Here is a 17,228-nt window from a genome sequence, read left to right as displayed (position 1 = left end):
GACAATCCAATAAATAAGTGCGCCGACTCAGAGAGCACTACGGAGTATCGCTAGTTAGGACTACCCTACCAGGTGTGCTCGCATGGGGCCATCGTTCCCAACAAGTAACAGCATGGCTGATAGCCTACGGGCATTCATCGAGGCGGGGTTCCTACTATACAGGAGCAACAAGGGCCGATACTACTTGCTCGGAGTGCTGCACGAGGATCTGTTACTCTAATTGTGTCGCAATGGTGGAGTTGGCGGGGCCGGGTTCCCTCCAACCTGAACCGGTTTGAATGGCTTATCCAAGGCAGGGTGATTGACAATTCCGACAGCCCGTGCTCATCATAACAAGCGCAATCAAAGAGGTCAGGCAATCACCAGTTACAGTTGAAGCCATTGCTTGGCCGATTGATGGTCCTGGTTCTCACAGATGTGGTGTCGGCAAGCTTAGTCTCGAATGAATCCCAACGCCAATGTCGGTGCATGGACAAACAATCTCAGAATCTCTATGTACATAACCCGCTCCTTTGCCCGTCTCGAATATTGTGCCGATGTGTGTGGTATCAGTTGCTCCGGGCACCACCCTTCGCAGCACGGAGCTCTTCCATCTTGGCAACGCGCTTCTTGAATTCCTCGTACTGGCACTTCTCGTAGCTGTGTCTCTCGTCCTATTTTGTAGATAAGAGCATGATATTAGTTATAAATTGTAAAATCCACGAGACACCTAGCAAGCGAATCTGGGCGCGAAACCTACCTCGCACTTCCAGGGAAGGTAGTACTCTTGCTGTCGGCAGCGGTTCAATGGGATCAAAAGGTGTGCGCAGGAGTCGCGGTACTGAAGGGGAAGACGGGCATCCGACATTTCCTGGCGGGAGGCAGCTATATACAATCGTCAGTCGTCAATCATTCAATGCCAACAGTCATATCACTGCGGCGTTTCGCATGGGACACCAATGGCAGCAATTACGTACCGGTGCTATCCGCAAGCCCAACGGCACTTTTAACAGACTCGATGACGGTCATCTTGGCACGAGGGGATAATGCAATTGGCGGTTGTTCCGACGATAGGCGACTGGACAGCGAGGTTTGCAGCTATCCGCAGTCGTCGTTCCTTCCGAACGATAAGTCATGTGATGCATATCACGTGTGTGTTGTTCTGCAACGGGATTAGCGCATACAATTCCACTTTACGCGGTTCGACGTACCCGGGGCGCGTCTTGCCCAGCCCTGCAATCCGTCGCGTTATGAGGTAGATGTTGCTGGGCTATTGACAACCCGGCTTGCCTTCAACTCATGTTCATGTGATGAGCCAAGCCGAATAATCGCTCTTGAAACTAATGCCTCGAAGAAGCTGAGTCCGGGTTCTAGAGTTCTCTTGTCAAGCCGCGAAGTCACACCGCAACTCTTATTGCTGTACGGGAACCCGCTGGATCAAGCCGCCTTGCGGAAAGGGCTCACTATGGCGGCTGTGGATTTTTCAAAGGTCTACTCTGCTACTTATAGCAGTGTAAGTCTATCCTCCTTGTGCCCCTTCGATTGCTGCAGGAACCTCGTTCTCCCACGCCTGCCCAATAGCCCTGTGCGGAAGGTCATGATAGCATACTAACCCTGGTAACTAGGTCCCGGTTTACGAGTTCAAACTTGACGGTGACAGTGTTATGCGAAGACGCTCCGATGACTGGATCAATGCCACACATATTCTGAAAGTAGCCGGCTTTGACAAACCTGCGAGAACTCGGATCTTGGAGCGCGAGGTGCAGAAAGGGGTTCATGAGAAGGTGCAAGGTGGCTATGGCAAATATCAAGGTAAGACTACCTTCCCGTCAATTATTTTCGTGGTTTTGACACGCTACAACTATGTACAGGAACATGGATTCCGCTTCCCGAGGGTCGTATGCTCGCCGAGCGCAACAACATCATCGACAAGCTAAGGCCGATCTTCGACTACGTGGCTGGAGACCGTAGCCCACCTCCTGCCCCAAAACATACCACAGCAGCTTCGTCGAAACCAAGGGCTCAAAAGAATGCAGCAAGTAAGAGAGCCGCAAACGAAGAAGCTGCCAATGCTGTCAAAGCTCACCGAAGTATGGCGCCGCCTACCTATACCTACGAGCACTATGAGATGAGTCATGGGTTTGATGAGGATGAGTCTATCGAACAGGCAACACTTGAGTCGTCTTCTATGATTGCGGATGAGGAAATGATGGCAATGTCTCAAAATGGTGCTTACTCGCGGAAGCGCAAGCGTGGGATAAATGAGGCCCCATCGATGTCGATTAGCGAACAGGAACATATACTTTACGGTGATCAACTCTTGGATTATTTCATGACGGTAGGGGATGCTCCGGAGGCCACACGTGTTCCTCCCCCTCAACCACCCACCAACTTCCAGGTCGACCGCCCCATTGACGACTCGGGCAATACTGCTCTTCATTGGGCATGCGCGATGGGCGACTTAGAGATTGTCAGAGATCTACTGCGGAGAGGGGCGGATATCAAAGCACTATCGATCCACGAAGAAACGCCACTCGTGCGAGCTGTGTTGTTCACAAATAACTACGAAAAGAAGACATTTCCGCCTCTGCTAGAACTCCTACTGGACACAGTCTCTTTCAGAGACTGGTTCGGCGCTACCATATTTCACCACATAGCGGAAACCACTCGGAGCAAGGGAAAGTGGAAGAGCTCGCGATATTACTGTGAAGTATTGCTAGAAAAGTTACGCGTTACCTTTTCGGTTGAGGAGGTTGATGTGTTACTATCCTGCCAGGATTCGAACGGTGACACTGCTGCTTTGGTTGCCGCTCGGAATGGTTCATTTCGTTTAGTTGACCTCCTACTGGTTCGGTGCCCGCGATCCGGCGACCTATTGAATAAAAAGGGTGAAACAGCTGCAGGCATCGCCCGACGGGCCGCACCTCATGAGCGCGATGTCCCTCTTCCCCCCTCATCCATCACGATGGGTAACGATCAAGTGGATGGTGAAGTCATAGCTCACGTCACGTCTGATCATCAACCTACCACCCTTCCGCAGGATCCGTCTCCTGCTACCTCAACACTCCTCTCTAAAATCGGTGTTGTCATGGCCGAGGCAAACAAAAAACTTGCCGTAAGTTACGGTGGCTCCAAAGCAAACCAGCAAGGTTCAGACGACGTTGCGAATCCGGAGGCATTTTACGCGCAACTGGAATCAGATCGACAAAAGATTCAGAAACAAACAGCTGTGTTGGTGGCGAAGGAAGCTGAAGGAGAATCAATCGACACACAACTTGATCGCTACGAGCAGTTGAGAAGTCGCTATGAATCTCTCTTAGAGCAGATCCAACAGGCTCGATTGAGAGAAAGGATGTCATCAATGCCATTGCCGGAGAAGGAAGGCGCAACATCATCCGTTTCTGAGCAGGATAGACTGGTTCACGCATACCAAGTAGCCCGGCAATTGTGCGCAGCTCAAAAGGCTCGGTGCGCAGCTGTCAAGGACCTTGTTCAACAGACAGCGGATGCAGGTGTAAGCACCAAGTTCGATATCCACCGCAAGCTGGTAGCACTTGCCACAGGCCTCAAAGAGGAAGAATTAGACCCAATGGCTGCAGAGTTAGCTGAAACGTTGGAATTTGATCGGATGAACGGAAAGGCTGCAGGCGCGGAGTCACCAGAGCCAGAGCCCAGAGAATCGGCTACGTTCCCTCTTCCTGGTCCAACGGTGTCCGTGGATGCATGATCAGGTAAGGAAAGATCTTTCCGGTTATCGATCAGCTGCATCCGCAGTTTACCCATCCGTGATGAAGTGTCGTCGTTATAGGTTACTTGTAAATTATTGCGGACTGAGCATGATATTCCATCATGATTCCCAGGGTAGCAGAGACTTACTCTACTTGCCTCCCACCTTTTCAATGTTCTGGACACACTGCTCTTTATGATCACTGATGCTTGTTTTCTACTTCTGGCGGGCAATTTGAGATTCCAGCTTGCCAGCAGATACCCACTTAATTTTTTCGTCAACCCACGCTGTTTTCTATTTAAAGATTTCCATGATCTCCTTGTTCCTTCCGAGGCAGATCCGACAGAACGAACACGGACAGATGGCCTACCTGATGTTCGCCATTCAATGCTGAAGAAAACCTTGACCTTTGAGGTTTTAGCAGGCTCACTTTTGTATCTAGAGCTGACATCTTTGAAGCGTTCTATCATGTTTCTCGCACACTCTCGGCGCTTTATGTATGTTAAACGTGACACAGAGAAGGCTCAAGCCTGACGTCGCTGATTCGAGACTCCACAAGATCGAGCATTCTGTCGCTGCACGATTCGGTGGCATACCAATCTCACCAAACTTCCACGAGCTACACTGCCAACTGCCCCATACATTTGCTATACGAATCCAATTCTAAAGGAACGCCTGGAACCGTCACGCAGTGGCCCGGTTGAATATGGCTTAACAGGAAATTTGTGCCAAATATAAAGCGGCACTTTGGACGAGTATTAGCACCTCTAGTCCAACTCAACCTGGACAGGTTAGTAGAACTTCCAATCCACTGCTAACTTCCACAGGTGGTATGATTCTGGTATGCATGATTCTGTCCATCTTTGTCTTCGAACATAGTGGATTACCGGCGTGGCCTATCCGTATATGAAATATCGTCTTATACCTGATGTCAGTACCGCCGCTGATAATATCAACAATCAACACGCAAGCTATAAGTCGTCTTGCATATGAGTACTCAATAAGACTCCCTGTTTCGGATTGCGAGCTAGGTGGGATTCATCTTCATCCAGTGGTCGAATTCATCTGGAGTCAAGACCGTCATAGATGTCGAATGTATCCGGTTTTGATATCCCATCCTATTACAGATGGATAAAGAGGATCCCGAACTACCAACAGAACCTACACTCACAATGTCGAATTGGCAGGATACTTGCTTGTCGAGGGAGATTCCCTTCGATAATCTGCTATCCTTTCAACTTTCAGGATGATGCTGATGCGTGAATAATGCTGCGTATAACAGTGTTCCGACTTGGGCGGGAAAGACCAGATCAACCCAATCTCTTTCCTGTAGCCTGGGTATTTCACATCCGATCTTAGAAAAAGAAAAGAGGGTAGATAGATACAAGGCCCGGGAAGGAAAAAGGAAAGCCAAAAAAGATAGGGCCCGAACCGCGATTCGAACGCGGGACCTCCTGCATATTCATTTCCCGAAGCAGGAATCATACCTGATTATGAACTGTTAGAACAGAACGGGAAGATTTCGGATGATTGTAGAACATACCACTAGACCATCCGGGCAATGCTGGATGACAATGCATTAACTGTTCCAGTCTATAAAGGGCATAATATAGTGGCTCTCTCTACGCTTGAGTAACCAACACACAGCACCCTGGGAGATATTATCCATCCAGTATCTAGAGCTGTATACAATCTAGTGGTACATAAGACACATACCATGCCTGAAATGAAGATTAATGTGACTTAACCTCTTGGGATTGTAGAAGATGTTCGATGCCTAGGACGATGCTCACGGAACTTGTGTAGGCACTGGTAATCTAGTTTGCGAAGCGAGTTAGCGTGAAATAACACTAGGTAAATCTCTTTGCAGGGTTTCAGCTTCTATTAGGTACATAAATTGGGACTTCTGGTTAACCAGTTTGATTATTTGCAACATGATCTGCTCTAGATATTCTTAGTGCTCACTGCTCTCCCCGTTAAGGGGAGAAGGGTCTACGGAGCAAGAGAGCTGAGGCTAGCCTAGTCTACTAGGTGTAGGCTCATATTATAGGTCTGAAGCAAGGCTTTATGTCAGTTCATGCTACAGGTTTACATCGAGTATTACGTTTCAAGGTTCCTCATATGATCTTGAAGAGTACTTGACAGAGATCTTCAAGGACACTTGGCAGATTCTTTAGGGGTCAGTTAATATGAATGTTCACACACTTGATGAGGTTCTTTCGGAAACACGACATAAAGCAGCCTGGATAGTGTCCTATAGGTTCCCTCTGGTCCTTCAGATAACCCGTGAGAAGGCCTTTCACAGAATGTTAGAACGTGATTACTAAAACACTTCTCAATGCCTTGAGCTGTGTGCGGCCATAGGTCGTCTGCAGGCCAGGCCTGATCTACTATTTACTCCCTACACGGGATTGAGCTAGAGGCAGCTTAAGTGTTTGGCTAAACTTCCAGTCCACCGGCTTATCTCCTTTCCCGACTTACAGAGGATTTTGTAGGCTGCAGACTTTGGCAAGGCATCCATCCATATTTGTCGTTACTGGGGACTATCTTGAGGAAACATAGGATTTTGCAATACCCGTTCCTTTGGCCTCGATTGTTATGATAATTTAGTATATAACAGATAGGTTCGGCCACACGGTACCATCTTTTCCACCTCGTGGTGCCAAAAAAAGAGAAAATGAAAAAGAAAAAGAGTGGAAAGGCCCAAAGAGGCGCGGCCTCTCCGACCCAAACGGAAAATCAGCCTCTAGTTTATCCCAGCTCTTGTTAAATAATGCTTGGAACTGTGACGTGGGAGGTTGAAGGTTAGGTTGCTAGATCATTAGCCTGCAGCCTCCAGGGACCTGAGAGAGATAAGGAAAGTCTCGTTGCTCGCAAGTTGTCACTACTCATGAAAATGATAAAGGGGGAAGGGAGGTCGGAAACACGGTGTATGAGGTGAGATAAAGCTTGGTAGAAGCAATGCAGATACGGAGAATAGAGTAATGGTAGGGGATACGAAGAAGTGCGATTACTGTCCCCTGAGGGTATAACATCTCGGGTGTCGATAAACCGGGTATATCTGGTGTTCATTGTGCAGATGCATGATATTGAGTTGGGCTTGTGATAGTCCTTGGACATTGACGTGGGATCAACCACGTATGGAGCATGTAGTATTGCAGTATGATGTTCAGCGAAGGCAATAAAACGAAAAAAAAGATACATGGGCCCGAACCGCGGTTCGAACGCGGGGCCTCTCGCATTAGAGTTGCGATCCCAAAGCGAGAATCATACCACTAGACCATCCGGGCTTCGTATTGAAATTGATAGCATTGTTTTAGTTGCTATGGGGGTTGGCACTCTCTACTGATAGAAGAGGTTTCGGCTGACAATATCATTAGCTCTGCGGAGATATGGTGTCCCATAATAGGTAGTGGTGTATTGAATACACTAGATTGCACTCGTCGCAGTTGATAGAGGGAATAGTAAATGGTGGGGAGTCAGGAAAATGGTCCATGAAGCAAGAGAAGAGGGCGGGAAGTCAGCAAGTACACGAAGAGATTGTACCTTCCCAGAAGAACGTTAGGACGGCGTTACAACGGCACCATTGGCGCCCAAGGGAGAGAAAGTCGTTTATATATGAGCTTGAGAAAAGAGAAGTTGCGGCTGGGATTTCGAGTCGAAGCCTCTTTACACTCATCAAGGGTACGAGTGGATCGCCCAGCATTGCGGTAATCCAACAACAGCAATGACACGAAGAAAAAGAAATAAAAAAGAACAAAAAAAAGATAGGTGGGCCCGAACCGCGATTCGAACGCGGGACCTCCTGCAGTTTCATATCCCGAAGCAGGAATCATACCTGATTTCCGCTGTTAGAACGGCAACCGTGAAGAATTACTTATAAGGAATAACTCACCACTAGACCATCCGGGCAACTGTTGTATAAGCTCCAGTGAAGTGTGCACCTTACACTAAATCAAACTGGCCTAGGGATAAGTAAAAAGATAAGTGAGGGCCCGAACCGCGATTCGAACGCGGGACCTCCTGCATGCTCGTATCCCGAAGCAGGAATCATACCTGATGTGAACTGTTAGAGCAATCCACGGGACTAAGCATTGGAGAAACAACTTACCACTAGACCATCCGGGCAATTGTTATGTAATCTGGCTTTCAAGTAGCCCAAGGTCTCAAAGACAATCCCTCTTGGTGCCGATATGCACGAGGGATATATAAAGCCCTGAAGAAGCAATACATGTGTACTGTGATCCACTTTAAAGAACACTTGCGGGGACAGTACAAGTCTTCAGCAGAAGCTTGACCGAAACATTTGCTGAGGGCATACGAGGTTAAGAATGGCTTCAACAATGCTGCTACATGGACAGATTGGGGCACCGAGGCCAGCATGGTGGCGCTTGCAAGGCCTTAACCGAGTGGCGTTTGGCCGGTACGCAGCCCGGTCGGTGGCCACCACTTCTGCCGTGTTGAGTATTGTGGAATGTGAGGCCGAGGCATCCTGCCACGTGAGCCTTCATAGCGGAGGGCCATTGCAATGGACGGTCACGGCGATATAAATATATAACAGGTGCGTGTGGAACATAGATGCCTACGATGGTACATGGGGGTAGTCGGATGGCTTCGGTTATATGGCAATCGGAACACGATGGTTCTTTGGTATATAAGAGTAAAAGCTCTTTGAGAAGTGACTACTATATATATATCAAGAGCTGACCAATAAAGATACGACATCCTGAGAATTGATCGGCATGACATCTCACTGCTTCGATGTTCGATATGCACCCGAAGTAGGCAGTTAAAGATGCATGAATGGGTCCCTCTACTGACGGAGCAACATGGGAGTTGGCGTTGAACAGCCCTGCATGATGATCCAGGCCAGCCGCTGCCGGTTTCTAGCATGTTCTCTGTACAGGTTTGGGAAACTTGGTGATCTTCTTACTATGTAGATAGGCTATACCTGCTATTGAGGGTCATCAGGGGCGTTGTAGTAAGGCTCATATCTTATTAGGTCGTATTGCGCCGCTGTATTCCATCCTGAGAGTAGATATACCGCCTCTACCAGGCGTTGTTATCGCGTCTACTCCCATGTGTGCATATGTCGGGCCAAGTTCAGCCGTCTTAATATGGCCTGATCATAAAAGGGGTTGCATGGCAGGGATAATTGATATAAACTTTCTATATATCCATTAGAGATTTTATTTATGTCCATATTAACCAATGCCGTGACCGCTACTCCGTAGTCACGGGCTACAAGAGAAAAAGGCCCGGAAGGATCTCAATTTCTAGACTAAGTCTCAGCTAGGGATGTGTAAATTTGGGATTCATATATAAACCACTCTGCTAGCTCCATAATTTTTACCCGTTATTACCTGGCTTGACTGTACGTGAAGCTCCGGTACAACAGTATGTCAGACCTCATAGGGAGACTATGTGGTTACAGATCGATGCATATGCCATCCCGTTGACTTCGTAATCAGATTCCAACGAACAGAGCCTCGACCGGTCATTTGAAGTCACGATCAGGTAAATGCCGCGTGATGATCACCCCACCACTTGTCCAAGCTCTAGGTTGTGTGACTTCAGATCGTCGATATTCACATGCTAAATCGGGGGAAGTGGCCCGGGTGCCTGTTGCCTTGCGATCCATAAGTATTCGTGTACCTTGGTATGTGCCTGGTATTCCCATCGAAATACACGGTCATAACATGGAAGGTTGTGTATCCTGCGGATGCAAGTCCTTGTTAACGGTCTGGGCTCGAATGGTGATCTACCCCCGACTACCTGTATATTGACTAGTCCCCCTAGTAGCTCTGAGTTTACTGCGCTCGGGATCCTGAAACCGTCCAACATATCATCCTCCTAATCCGATGGATTAGCTAGCTGGGCCATGCGATATTTCAAGACATGCTGCAATCTATTTCTGCGAGGAAGGACGCCCGTTGCAGTTAGTTAGCTGACTACCAGCAGGCGTCGAGCAATCACGGCCCAGCGGATGGCAGGAAAAGGCCCATCCAGTCTTCCGATCCTGGCAGATCCACGGAACATGACCGACAAACCGGTTCCCTTGGATCGCCTGAGTCCCGAGCGGTACACAGACCTTTGGCAACGTCACCAATGATCTGCGCGTAATATGAGCTGACTGGTGACTGGACGTGCAGGGCCATCTCTGTCTTCGAATTTTCGTTTGACTCTGGCAGTAGCGCACGGGGGGCGGGACCACCCGTCCCACACATGGAGACGAGATTTTCAAGGGGCTGTCTACATGAAGGTAAACTCGGGAGCCTGCGGGAGTAGGGCGTTCAGTGAGGATAGAGTAGGAGGCCGAGCAGACTGAGACATCGTTTGCTCAATAGAACTGCAGCCGACCTACTCTTAGAGAGGTAAACTCGATTCGAGATCCCTATGGTCCCTCCATGGCAGAGGAATGCCCTGCAAAATCATCTCCAGGCTACATCAGTATGTTCTGAGAAGTCGAATCAGACAGCATGAGGGGGTAGCTGAATCTAGTCAAGCCGCAGGCGAGAAGATTCCATCCTTAGCATCCTAGTGCTTGGCAGCCGAGATAGTCGGCATTAGTGGCTTTTGGGCGAATCCTTCGAGCCCTGGTCACTCTAGCGATTCCCTCGCTACTAAATTATCAGATGCCAATTCCACTGGTCAGGGGGAAGGCGGAGAATTCTGGCTACAGGATTCGCCCAGTAACAGCCCCCCTCCGCATGCTGCATCGTGGCTCTTCCACTCTGCGGGTGGATCGGGTGGGGATCTGGAAGACGAAGGAAGGCCAGTGGATGGCAGGATTACCACGGAAGGTTGTGAGGTACCATACAGTCGCTGTTCGCAATTGGACAGGCGTTGATGCGGGATTTTCTTGTGCAGAAAAAGGTTATCCTACCGCGAGGGCAGTTAGTCGATTAGACTAGGTACCGAAGGGATCAGATCATCAGACACCGCAGCAGTGAGACTTGGAGAGCAACATGATCCACCACTAGGGTCGATCGTGCTCGCCAGTAGACTAATGAAACGGATGGAGGGGGGCATTCTTGGCCGTGATACTGACCGTTGGTTTGACAAGGACGTTGTTTGTCTCAAGGTCCTGTGTTCGGGACCGTAGGAGTACACCGGCCCGAAGACGCATCTACTGGGTGATCTGCACCATGAGAGGGAGCTGGAGGAAGAAGGGAAGGAAGGGAGGGAGGGAGGTAGGGAGAGTTCGACTCTCAGTCTTTGGCGCTCCCCCAAATTCCCAAATGCCCGACCGTCTGGAGCCCCACTGGCTCCAGTATTTCGCCGCCTGCGCTTACGGTTCTCCCTCAATTTGCCCCCCCATACTTAATAATCCGATCATCATCTACTAGTCATTACTACCACTGCTCCATCACTGCCTCTACTACGACTATCTACTGATTTCCAGCGATCCGACATCCCCTTCAGATCTCGCTTCCCTTCGCGGCTTCCCCAATTGAGCCGTCTCAAAACACATCCCTGGCATATCACCGCGCACTCCTTTTCAATGCCACACGTTTAACGTCCGCAGTCTGGCTCTAATCTCCGGTCGGACTCCTCCGCCCCTCGTTCATCTTCATGTCTCTACCCCACACTCCCTACTCGTATTCGGCCTCATCTCCCACTCATGGAGATTCATACGTTAGTTTGTGCTCCGGGGAAGCCTCTTTCCCCCACACAACCCCAGCTTTCCGCATCCGCTGCACCTGAGAAAAGAAAGCGGGTCCGTCGTTGGCATCACCGAGGATTCACAGGCTGTTCGACATGTCGTCGACGCCACGTCCGCTGCGACGAAGCCTCGCCCTCATGCAAGAACTGTACGCGCCTAGGTCTCGAATGTGATGGGACCCAGGGTCGTATGACCTTCAAGGTGTACGGACCACCCCAAGCGGATTCTTCTTCCGCCACCGCCAAGAAAGGCGAGAAAAAGATCAAGACCGAGGACGACAAGCATGTGAAGAAGGAGCCAGTAGGGGATGAGAACGAGCCCATTGAAGCGCTAGTGGTGTCTCCCACGACAGTATCCGACGTGAAGCCCATCAAATACCGCTTCCAGGACCCCATTTCCCCTGCTGAATTTCTGTCGTCGTCCCTAGACTGTGTGGAAGGCCGGTATTACACTCACTTTGTCGACCAAGTCTCCACCTTACTACTCATCTACGACAATTCGAACAACATCAACCCTTACCGAAGATTCTTCCCCGAGCTTGCTCGATCGTCACCATCAATGGCTAGCGCCATGCAGGCTATGGGTGCATTGCACCTTGCCAACACATCCAAAGGACAGCAGCGAAACAAGCATTTTCAGCAGGCTATGAGCAATTATGGCGAGGTTGTTAAGTCCTTCAGGACTCGGTATACAGACCCTGACCAGAGCGTGCGGTTAACTGATTTTGCCACCTGTCTGTTGCTGTCCCTGTTTGAGGTGAGTATCTTTTATTCGGCAGAAGAAACGGACAATGCTAACAGATCAGATGATGGATTCTCAACATCACAATTGGGCTATTCATCTTAAAGGAGCTCGCGAAATCTATCGAATCTTATTCTCCCCAAATAGCGATCCCGCCAAAGAAGCTAAGCGCCTCGCTGAAATTAATCACCCGCTTCGACCCTTCCTCGTTTCCCTTCTTTCCTACCTAGATGTTGCGGGTGCCTGTGCCACCAGCGAAGGAACGGTGGTAGAAGGCAGTTACTGGAGAACACATGGGGGTGGCTGGGAATACAACCTGGGCACACCGAGCCTCTCGACCGAGCAACCTGCCTACAGTCACTTCTTGGTGGAACTACGCCAATGCTGGTCTGTCATGATGGAGATCCAAGCGTCTATCAGTGCGTTCGGAAAGGCAAAACACGACGGCCTCATGTCGCCCGAACAACAAGATCTTGTCTATCATGAGTTGTTGCAGCGGTTGGTTCAGTGGCGCCTGAATGCACCACAAACACTTCAGACACTAGGTGACCTGGATGACGAGAGCTTGCGACAGTACCCATACCCGGATGTTCTTGAGTATGCTGGATGTATCGAGGCATACGAGAAGGCGACCAACATTTTCCTGCACCGCGTCGGGGCGGCAGCCCGGCCTGACATACAACCACAAAGAGCATTGTTGGATATGCTTTCTTCGCGGATCCTAGCGTTGATTGGAAAGCTCGCAAAAGACGTGGGTCAATTGGCGGTGCTGTGGCCCCTGTTTACGGCAGGCCGAGAGACGCGAGTTGAGAGTGAGCAGAAATACGTGCGTCAGACCATGACGGATCTTCAGCGGTTCGGGTTTAAGGTATGAGAAAATTGGGGAATCTCGTTAGTACACATACTAACTGGAACGCAGAATGTCGACAAGGCTCTTGAGGAATTGGAACGAGCATGGTTCAAGCAGCGTACTTTCCCAGAAGGTTGGATTGATACCATGGACGATATTCGTTCCTCAATTTTACTCCCTTGAAAAATGTATGGGGAGCTACCATGGTGCATCCTTACATGGCCAATCTTCGACCCCTTCCAGTGTTCGAATCCATCCGGGCCATTGTTGCACGCTCTATGACGAATTTACTGGGAATACGCTATATGGATTGGCGAAGAGAAGGAGTCCGAGGTTTGGTGTAATACAGGCGTTATAATGGGAAAACAAGGCGTGCGGCTGGACTGGACCCTTAGATTCTGGAGTTTCGGAATGTGAGGTAATATTGCGAACGACGACACATGTGCTGATATGAATGGAGGGTTTGGATATATTTGTATCTTTTCGGGGAGTTGGAACATCAATGTACAGATACAGAAAGGACATATGGATTCGACTCAGGTCATATATAGAGAGAGATACGGAGTAGACTATCTGTTGATACTTGAAACCCCATCGGGTATATTATTTGACATAGAAAACGTTGTGGTCGTGACTCTTTCCCGAGTACATCTGTAGACCGATCTACGACAGCTAGACAGATACATTCTAGACTTCCAATCTCCAGTCAGCAAGAAGCAACCCATGTAAAAAGTTAGCAAACTTCATTCAAAAACAATGGTATATCCACCCCATCCCACCCCATTACAACCTTCTCTAGAAAGGTCCATCCGATCTATCTACAATCAAACCAACTTTTTCAAGCAAAAATAAAAAAAAAGCAACATTTTCCACAACTTCTTCATCGATCGGTCCCACATGATCATCAAACAGGAAAAAAAAAAAGCATCAGCGATATTACTGCGACGCACTGGCTTCAGTTTCTTCTCTCCCGGACGAGGAAGTCCCTGCCTGATGGGGACTTTCGACTTCCTCGACGGTTTCGCGCACCGCACCTTTGCTGTCGATGAAATGCGAGATGCGGTCGATAGGGAGCCAGGCGCTTTCGGGCATGACGAAGTAGGATATCAGGGCGAAAATGGTCACGGCGGCCATGATGATTGGGGCGTCTGGGATAGGTGGAGATGGTTAGGATGTTGGGATGACAGTGAGGAAGAAGGGAATGAGAGTGGCTTACAGTTCAGGTTGGCGCCGGTGACAGGGAATTCATAGGGGGAGAATAACACGGCGACCACCCAGCCGTTCCAGAAGACACCGATGAATTGGAAAGGCTTGCTTAACCGACCTAGACTCCATTGGGGCTTCGGGAATCGGTTCGGGGTGCAGAAAAGTCGGCCGAGGCAGATAAGACCGTATGCGGCGGCGCTAGGAACACCGGCGGCGGAGACGAGCGAGGTGAAGGCTACGTCGGAGGGGAGGAGAGTGCAGCTGATGAGCGCTGCCACGCCCCAGACGACGATGACAGCGTTGCGGGGCTGGCCGTTGTGGACTTTGGAGACCCAGCCGGAAAATGGGAGGACTCCGTCGCGAGCGACGGCGAAGACTAGACGGGAGGCGGCGACAATAGCAATTGCTGTGTTCTGTGGTCGAATGCGGAGGTTAGTATGGATAATGATGCGGGCTGTTGGAGCGTCGACGGTGGACTTACAAGCCATAGGGCAACGATGCAGATGACGTTCATGAAGACATGGCCGCCCTTGCCGAGAACGACAGCGTAAAGAGGCACGAATGGCTGGGGAGAACCGAAGGACATCAGGGTGTCGTTATCGGGCTGGTCATGTAAGCTTTTGTTGACCTGGTCGTTATGTGGAGGAAGTACTCACTGCGCAGAAGAGGAACAGAATGATAGTTGCCAGTCCACCAATGCCACTAACGACAGTACTCCAGAAAATACCGCGTGCTGCTGTCACAGACGCATTCTTGGTCTCTTCAGCAACATGGCCCGAGGCGTCAAAACCGATCAGAATACCAGCAGTGGCAAGGTATGAAAGACACCAGTTCCATCCCGGAGGGGCACCTGTAGCGTTGTAGGTGGACATAAAAGCTTCTTCGGCCGTGCGGAATCCCCATGTGTTGGCGGCCCCAATTGGGAGCCAGATGACATTGAGGAAAAAATCCAGCATGACAATGAAGGACGAAAAGTAGAATACCCACTTGAATAACCTGGCTAAAGCATCATGAGCAAAGTCGAACAAAAATTGGATAGGCACGGCCATTTTGGAGGCTGGACATACGCGGCAAATAGTTCAGGAGTGCAGCCAATGCTAACAATACCTCTGTGCAAATCCATTGGACGGCACGGAACTTGACGCTGGATGTATCTTTGGGGAAATCACAGTCGAATACTGTCAATTCCTGCCATGCTATCAGCATTCCCTGGTTCGATGCTACTCTGGTTCCACAAGATGTTACTCACAGCTAGCATGTAGTTGACAGCAGACTGGGTGTTGCTAGCACAGAAGGTCGTCCAGGCAGTAGTACTCCACCAAGCAACCACGAAGCCAAGTAGTCTTCCAAAGCGAGGGCCACCAGCTTCTGCGGCCCACAAGTAGATGGAGCCCGCAGACGGGGAGGCAGAGCATACCTCCGCGATGACAGCAGCGGTGATGTAGGTGAAGACCAGAGTGACCAGATAACTCGTCCTAGCGAAAGTGAGACATGGTGATCCTATGGATGATTGCATAACCTACCAATAAGCCAAGTTACCACCTGCTGCGATACCAGTACTATATGTGACGCGCACACCTCCGACGAAGTAGAGAGCAGCTATAGTGTGAGGTTAGAGACGTCCATGGGCTCTGATTTGCTCTGGTTGTTTCACCTACCGAATGTCGTCGAGAAATTTTCAAGGAGAGTGTACGTCCTATGAAGGACCTGGATGCATGTATTAGCCAGCTTGCATCTAATATGGATGCGATGATTGACTCACTGGCTTGTAGCCCATTGATTTCTGATGGCAGCATGTTAGCGATGGCTTCTGAAGCGTATCTACTACAAGGATCCGGTGGTTCGGAAAGGTGCCTACATACCAATAGCTTTGCATCTTCTCGAGACTCTGTCTGACTCCTGACCTCTTCTGCCTCGGCCGGAAGAGCGTCCGGGTCGACAATAAGCTGCGACTGCTGCTGGTGAGGTGCCGGGGCCATGGCTGCCGTATTGGAAACCAGGGCCAATTAATTATTAGAGAGTCAATGACCGGGGCCAAGTGACAGTACAATAAAGATAAGATAGATGTCAGAAGGGCAAACAGAGGATGACTCTTTCCAGGCGGTTGAAATTTGATGATAGATGATCAGGAACACGCTAACCCCACCCTGTAAGGCGCAATGGGCCAAGAAAAAAAAAAGTAAAAGGGAAAAAGCTCGGCGGATAAACTCAAGAGTTCGAGGTCCCAGTTTTACGAGTGCAGATGTGATCAAACCTCCCCGAAACAGTAATGCTTTGCACTGACCCAGTTGCTTTGATGTTGAATTATCGTAGAGGCGGGATAGCTGGGGTCTGACCGGAGATGTCTGCTCCGCAAGAGCCAACGGTGAGGGAAAGAAGAATTGTTGAAGCTCACTCTGCTCTCCACTAGCGAGCCAGGCCAGAGCGCAAATTCCAATCAGAGACTGTGGGTGGGAGGATGCGACCGCCGTGGGTCAAGAGAGTGTGTAGTGTGTACCTAGTGAGCCAAGCAAGGAATTAGCTCAGAAGCATCATCGTAGCGGAGCCGTTCCACTCGGACGTTTACGCGCTCCATAGACGATGGTTTGGGAAAACGTGGTTGATGCATGCATGCACCATCCATCGATCGAGGCGGATGAATCGGGGGCAACATCTGACAAGTTGGCATGAGCGCCACGATCAATATTGCAGGAAAATGTTCTCAAGCTCTAACAGGTTGAGGAGATGTCAACCGCATCATTATGATTTCTCTCATGCCCCCACCTTAGTGGAGCGGGCGACAAAGCCGTGCGAGGAACCAGCCGTCGCCCGCGCTTGGATCATGATATAGGCAGTAGAGTACATATCTCATATCTCATAGTAGATAGAATAGCTTAGTCGTAAATCAAAGCATTCGGACAGGATTGGCCCGCCCAAGAATTCTTGCGGCGGGAAGCTTCGGACCGCAGTCATGGGAAAACCTGGCGCTGGCCGGCAGAGACGGCTCCAAGTCCGGCCTCAGGCAGGACCGTCTGGATCTGGGCACGTGATGGACTAAAGCTAGCCTTCCCATCCTCGCC

At 49.9% G+C, this 17,228-nt stretch overlaps 5 protein-coding genes and 3 non-coding genes across 8 annotated transcripts; 3 read left to right on the top strand and 5 right to left on the bottom strand.

Annotated features, from left to right (window-relative positions):
* Positions 1–216: 216 nt before the first annotated feature.
* Positions 217–1,068, bottom strand: BO80DRAFT_387861 (NADH dehydrogenase [ubiquinone] 1 beta subcomplex subunit 7). Its single transcript, XM_025717068.1, has 3 exons — positions 957–1,068; positions 740–864; positions 217–653 (listed from the first exon to the last, which is right to left on the bottom strand). The coding sequence occupies exons 1-3, from the start codon at positions 1,006–1,008 to the stop codon at positions 549–551; spliced, it is 282 nt and encodes a 93-aa protein (XP_025572538.1). The 5' UTR covers positions 1,009–1,068; the 3' UTR covers positions 217–548.
* Positions 1,069–1,444: 376 nt separating this feature from the next.
* Positions 1,445–3,706, top strand: BO80DRAFT_447575 (putative APSES transcription factor; the record flags this gene model as incomplete). Its single annotated transcript, XM_025721613.1, has 3 exons — positions 1,445–1,492; positions 1,605–1,791; positions 1,851–3,706. The coding sequence occupies 3 exons, from the start codon at positions 1,445–1,447 to the stop codon at positions 3,704–3,706; spliced, it is 2,091 nt and encodes a 696-aa protein (XP_025572537.1).
* Positions 3,707–3,804: 98 nt separating this feature from the next.
* Positions 3,805–4,350, top strand: BO80DRAFT_163820 (uncharacterized protein). The gene has a single exon (XM_025713882.1). It carries the CDS (start codon positions 3,902–3,904, stop codon positions 4,238–4,240), a length of 339 nt encoding a protein of 112 aa, XP_025572536.1. The 5' UTR covers positions 3,805–3,901; the 3' UTR covers positions 4,241–4,350.
* A 779-nt stretch (positions 4,351–5,129) lies between these two features.
* Positions 5,130–5,266, bottom strand: BO80DRAFT_t233. The gene has a single exon. It is a non-coding gene; the product is annotated as a tRNA-Ser (tRNA).
* A 1,645-nt stretch (positions 5,267–6,911) lies between these two features.
* Positions 6,912–6,996, bottom strand: BO80DRAFT_t232. The gene has a single exon. It is a non-coding gene; the product is annotated as a tRNA-Pro (tRNA).
* A 702-nt stretch (positions 6,997–7,698) lies between these two features.
* BO80DRAFT_t231 lies at positions 7,699–7,834 on the bottom strand. Its single transcript has one exon. It is a non-coding gene; the product is annotated as a tRNA-Ile (tRNA).
* Positions 7,835–11,193: 3,359 nt separating this feature from the next.
* On the top strand, positions 11,194–13,198 carry BO80DRAFT_163687 (Zn(II)2Cys6 transcription factor). Its single transcript, XM_025713880.1, has 3 exons — positions 11,194–12,128; positions 12,178–12,981; positions 13,033–13,198. The coding sequence occupies exons 1-3, from the start codon at positions 11,331–11,333 to the stop codon at positions 13,144–13,146; spliced, it is 1,716 nt and encodes a 571-aa protein (XP_025572535.1). The 5' UTR covers positions 11,194–11,330; the 3' UTR covers positions 13,147–13,198.
* A 595-nt stretch (positions 13,199–13,793) lies between these two features.
* Positions 13,794–16,459, bottom strand: BO80DRAFT_163732 (putative amino acid permease). Its single transcript, XM_025713881.1, has 10 exons — positions 16,032–16,459; positions 15,932–15,952; positions 15,828–15,876; positions 15,693–15,768; positions 15,419–15,644; positions 15,237–15,357; positions 14,826–15,169; positions 14,651–14,773; positions 14,180–14,582; positions 13,794–14,111 (listed from the first exon to the last, which is right to left on the bottom strand). Exons 1-10 carry the CDS (start codon positions 16,146–16,148, stop codon positions 13,900–13,902), a joined length of 1,692 nt encoding a protein of 563 aa, XP_025572534.1. The 5' UTR covers positions 16,149–16,459; the 3' UTR covers positions 13,794–13,899.
* Positions 16,460–17,228: the final 769 nt, after the last annotated feature.

Source organism: Aspergillus ibericus (assembly GCF_003184845.1).
Source record: "Aspergillus ibericus CBS 121593 unplaced genomic scaffold BO80scaffold_37, whole genome shotgun sequence".
NCBI lineage: Eukaryota > Fungi > Ascomycota > Eurotiomycetes > Eurotiales > Aspergillaceae > Aspergillus > Aspergillus ibericus.
The sequence above is the reverse complement of the archived record's forward strand: the minus strand, read 5'-3'. Positions and strand labels throughout refer to the sequence as shown.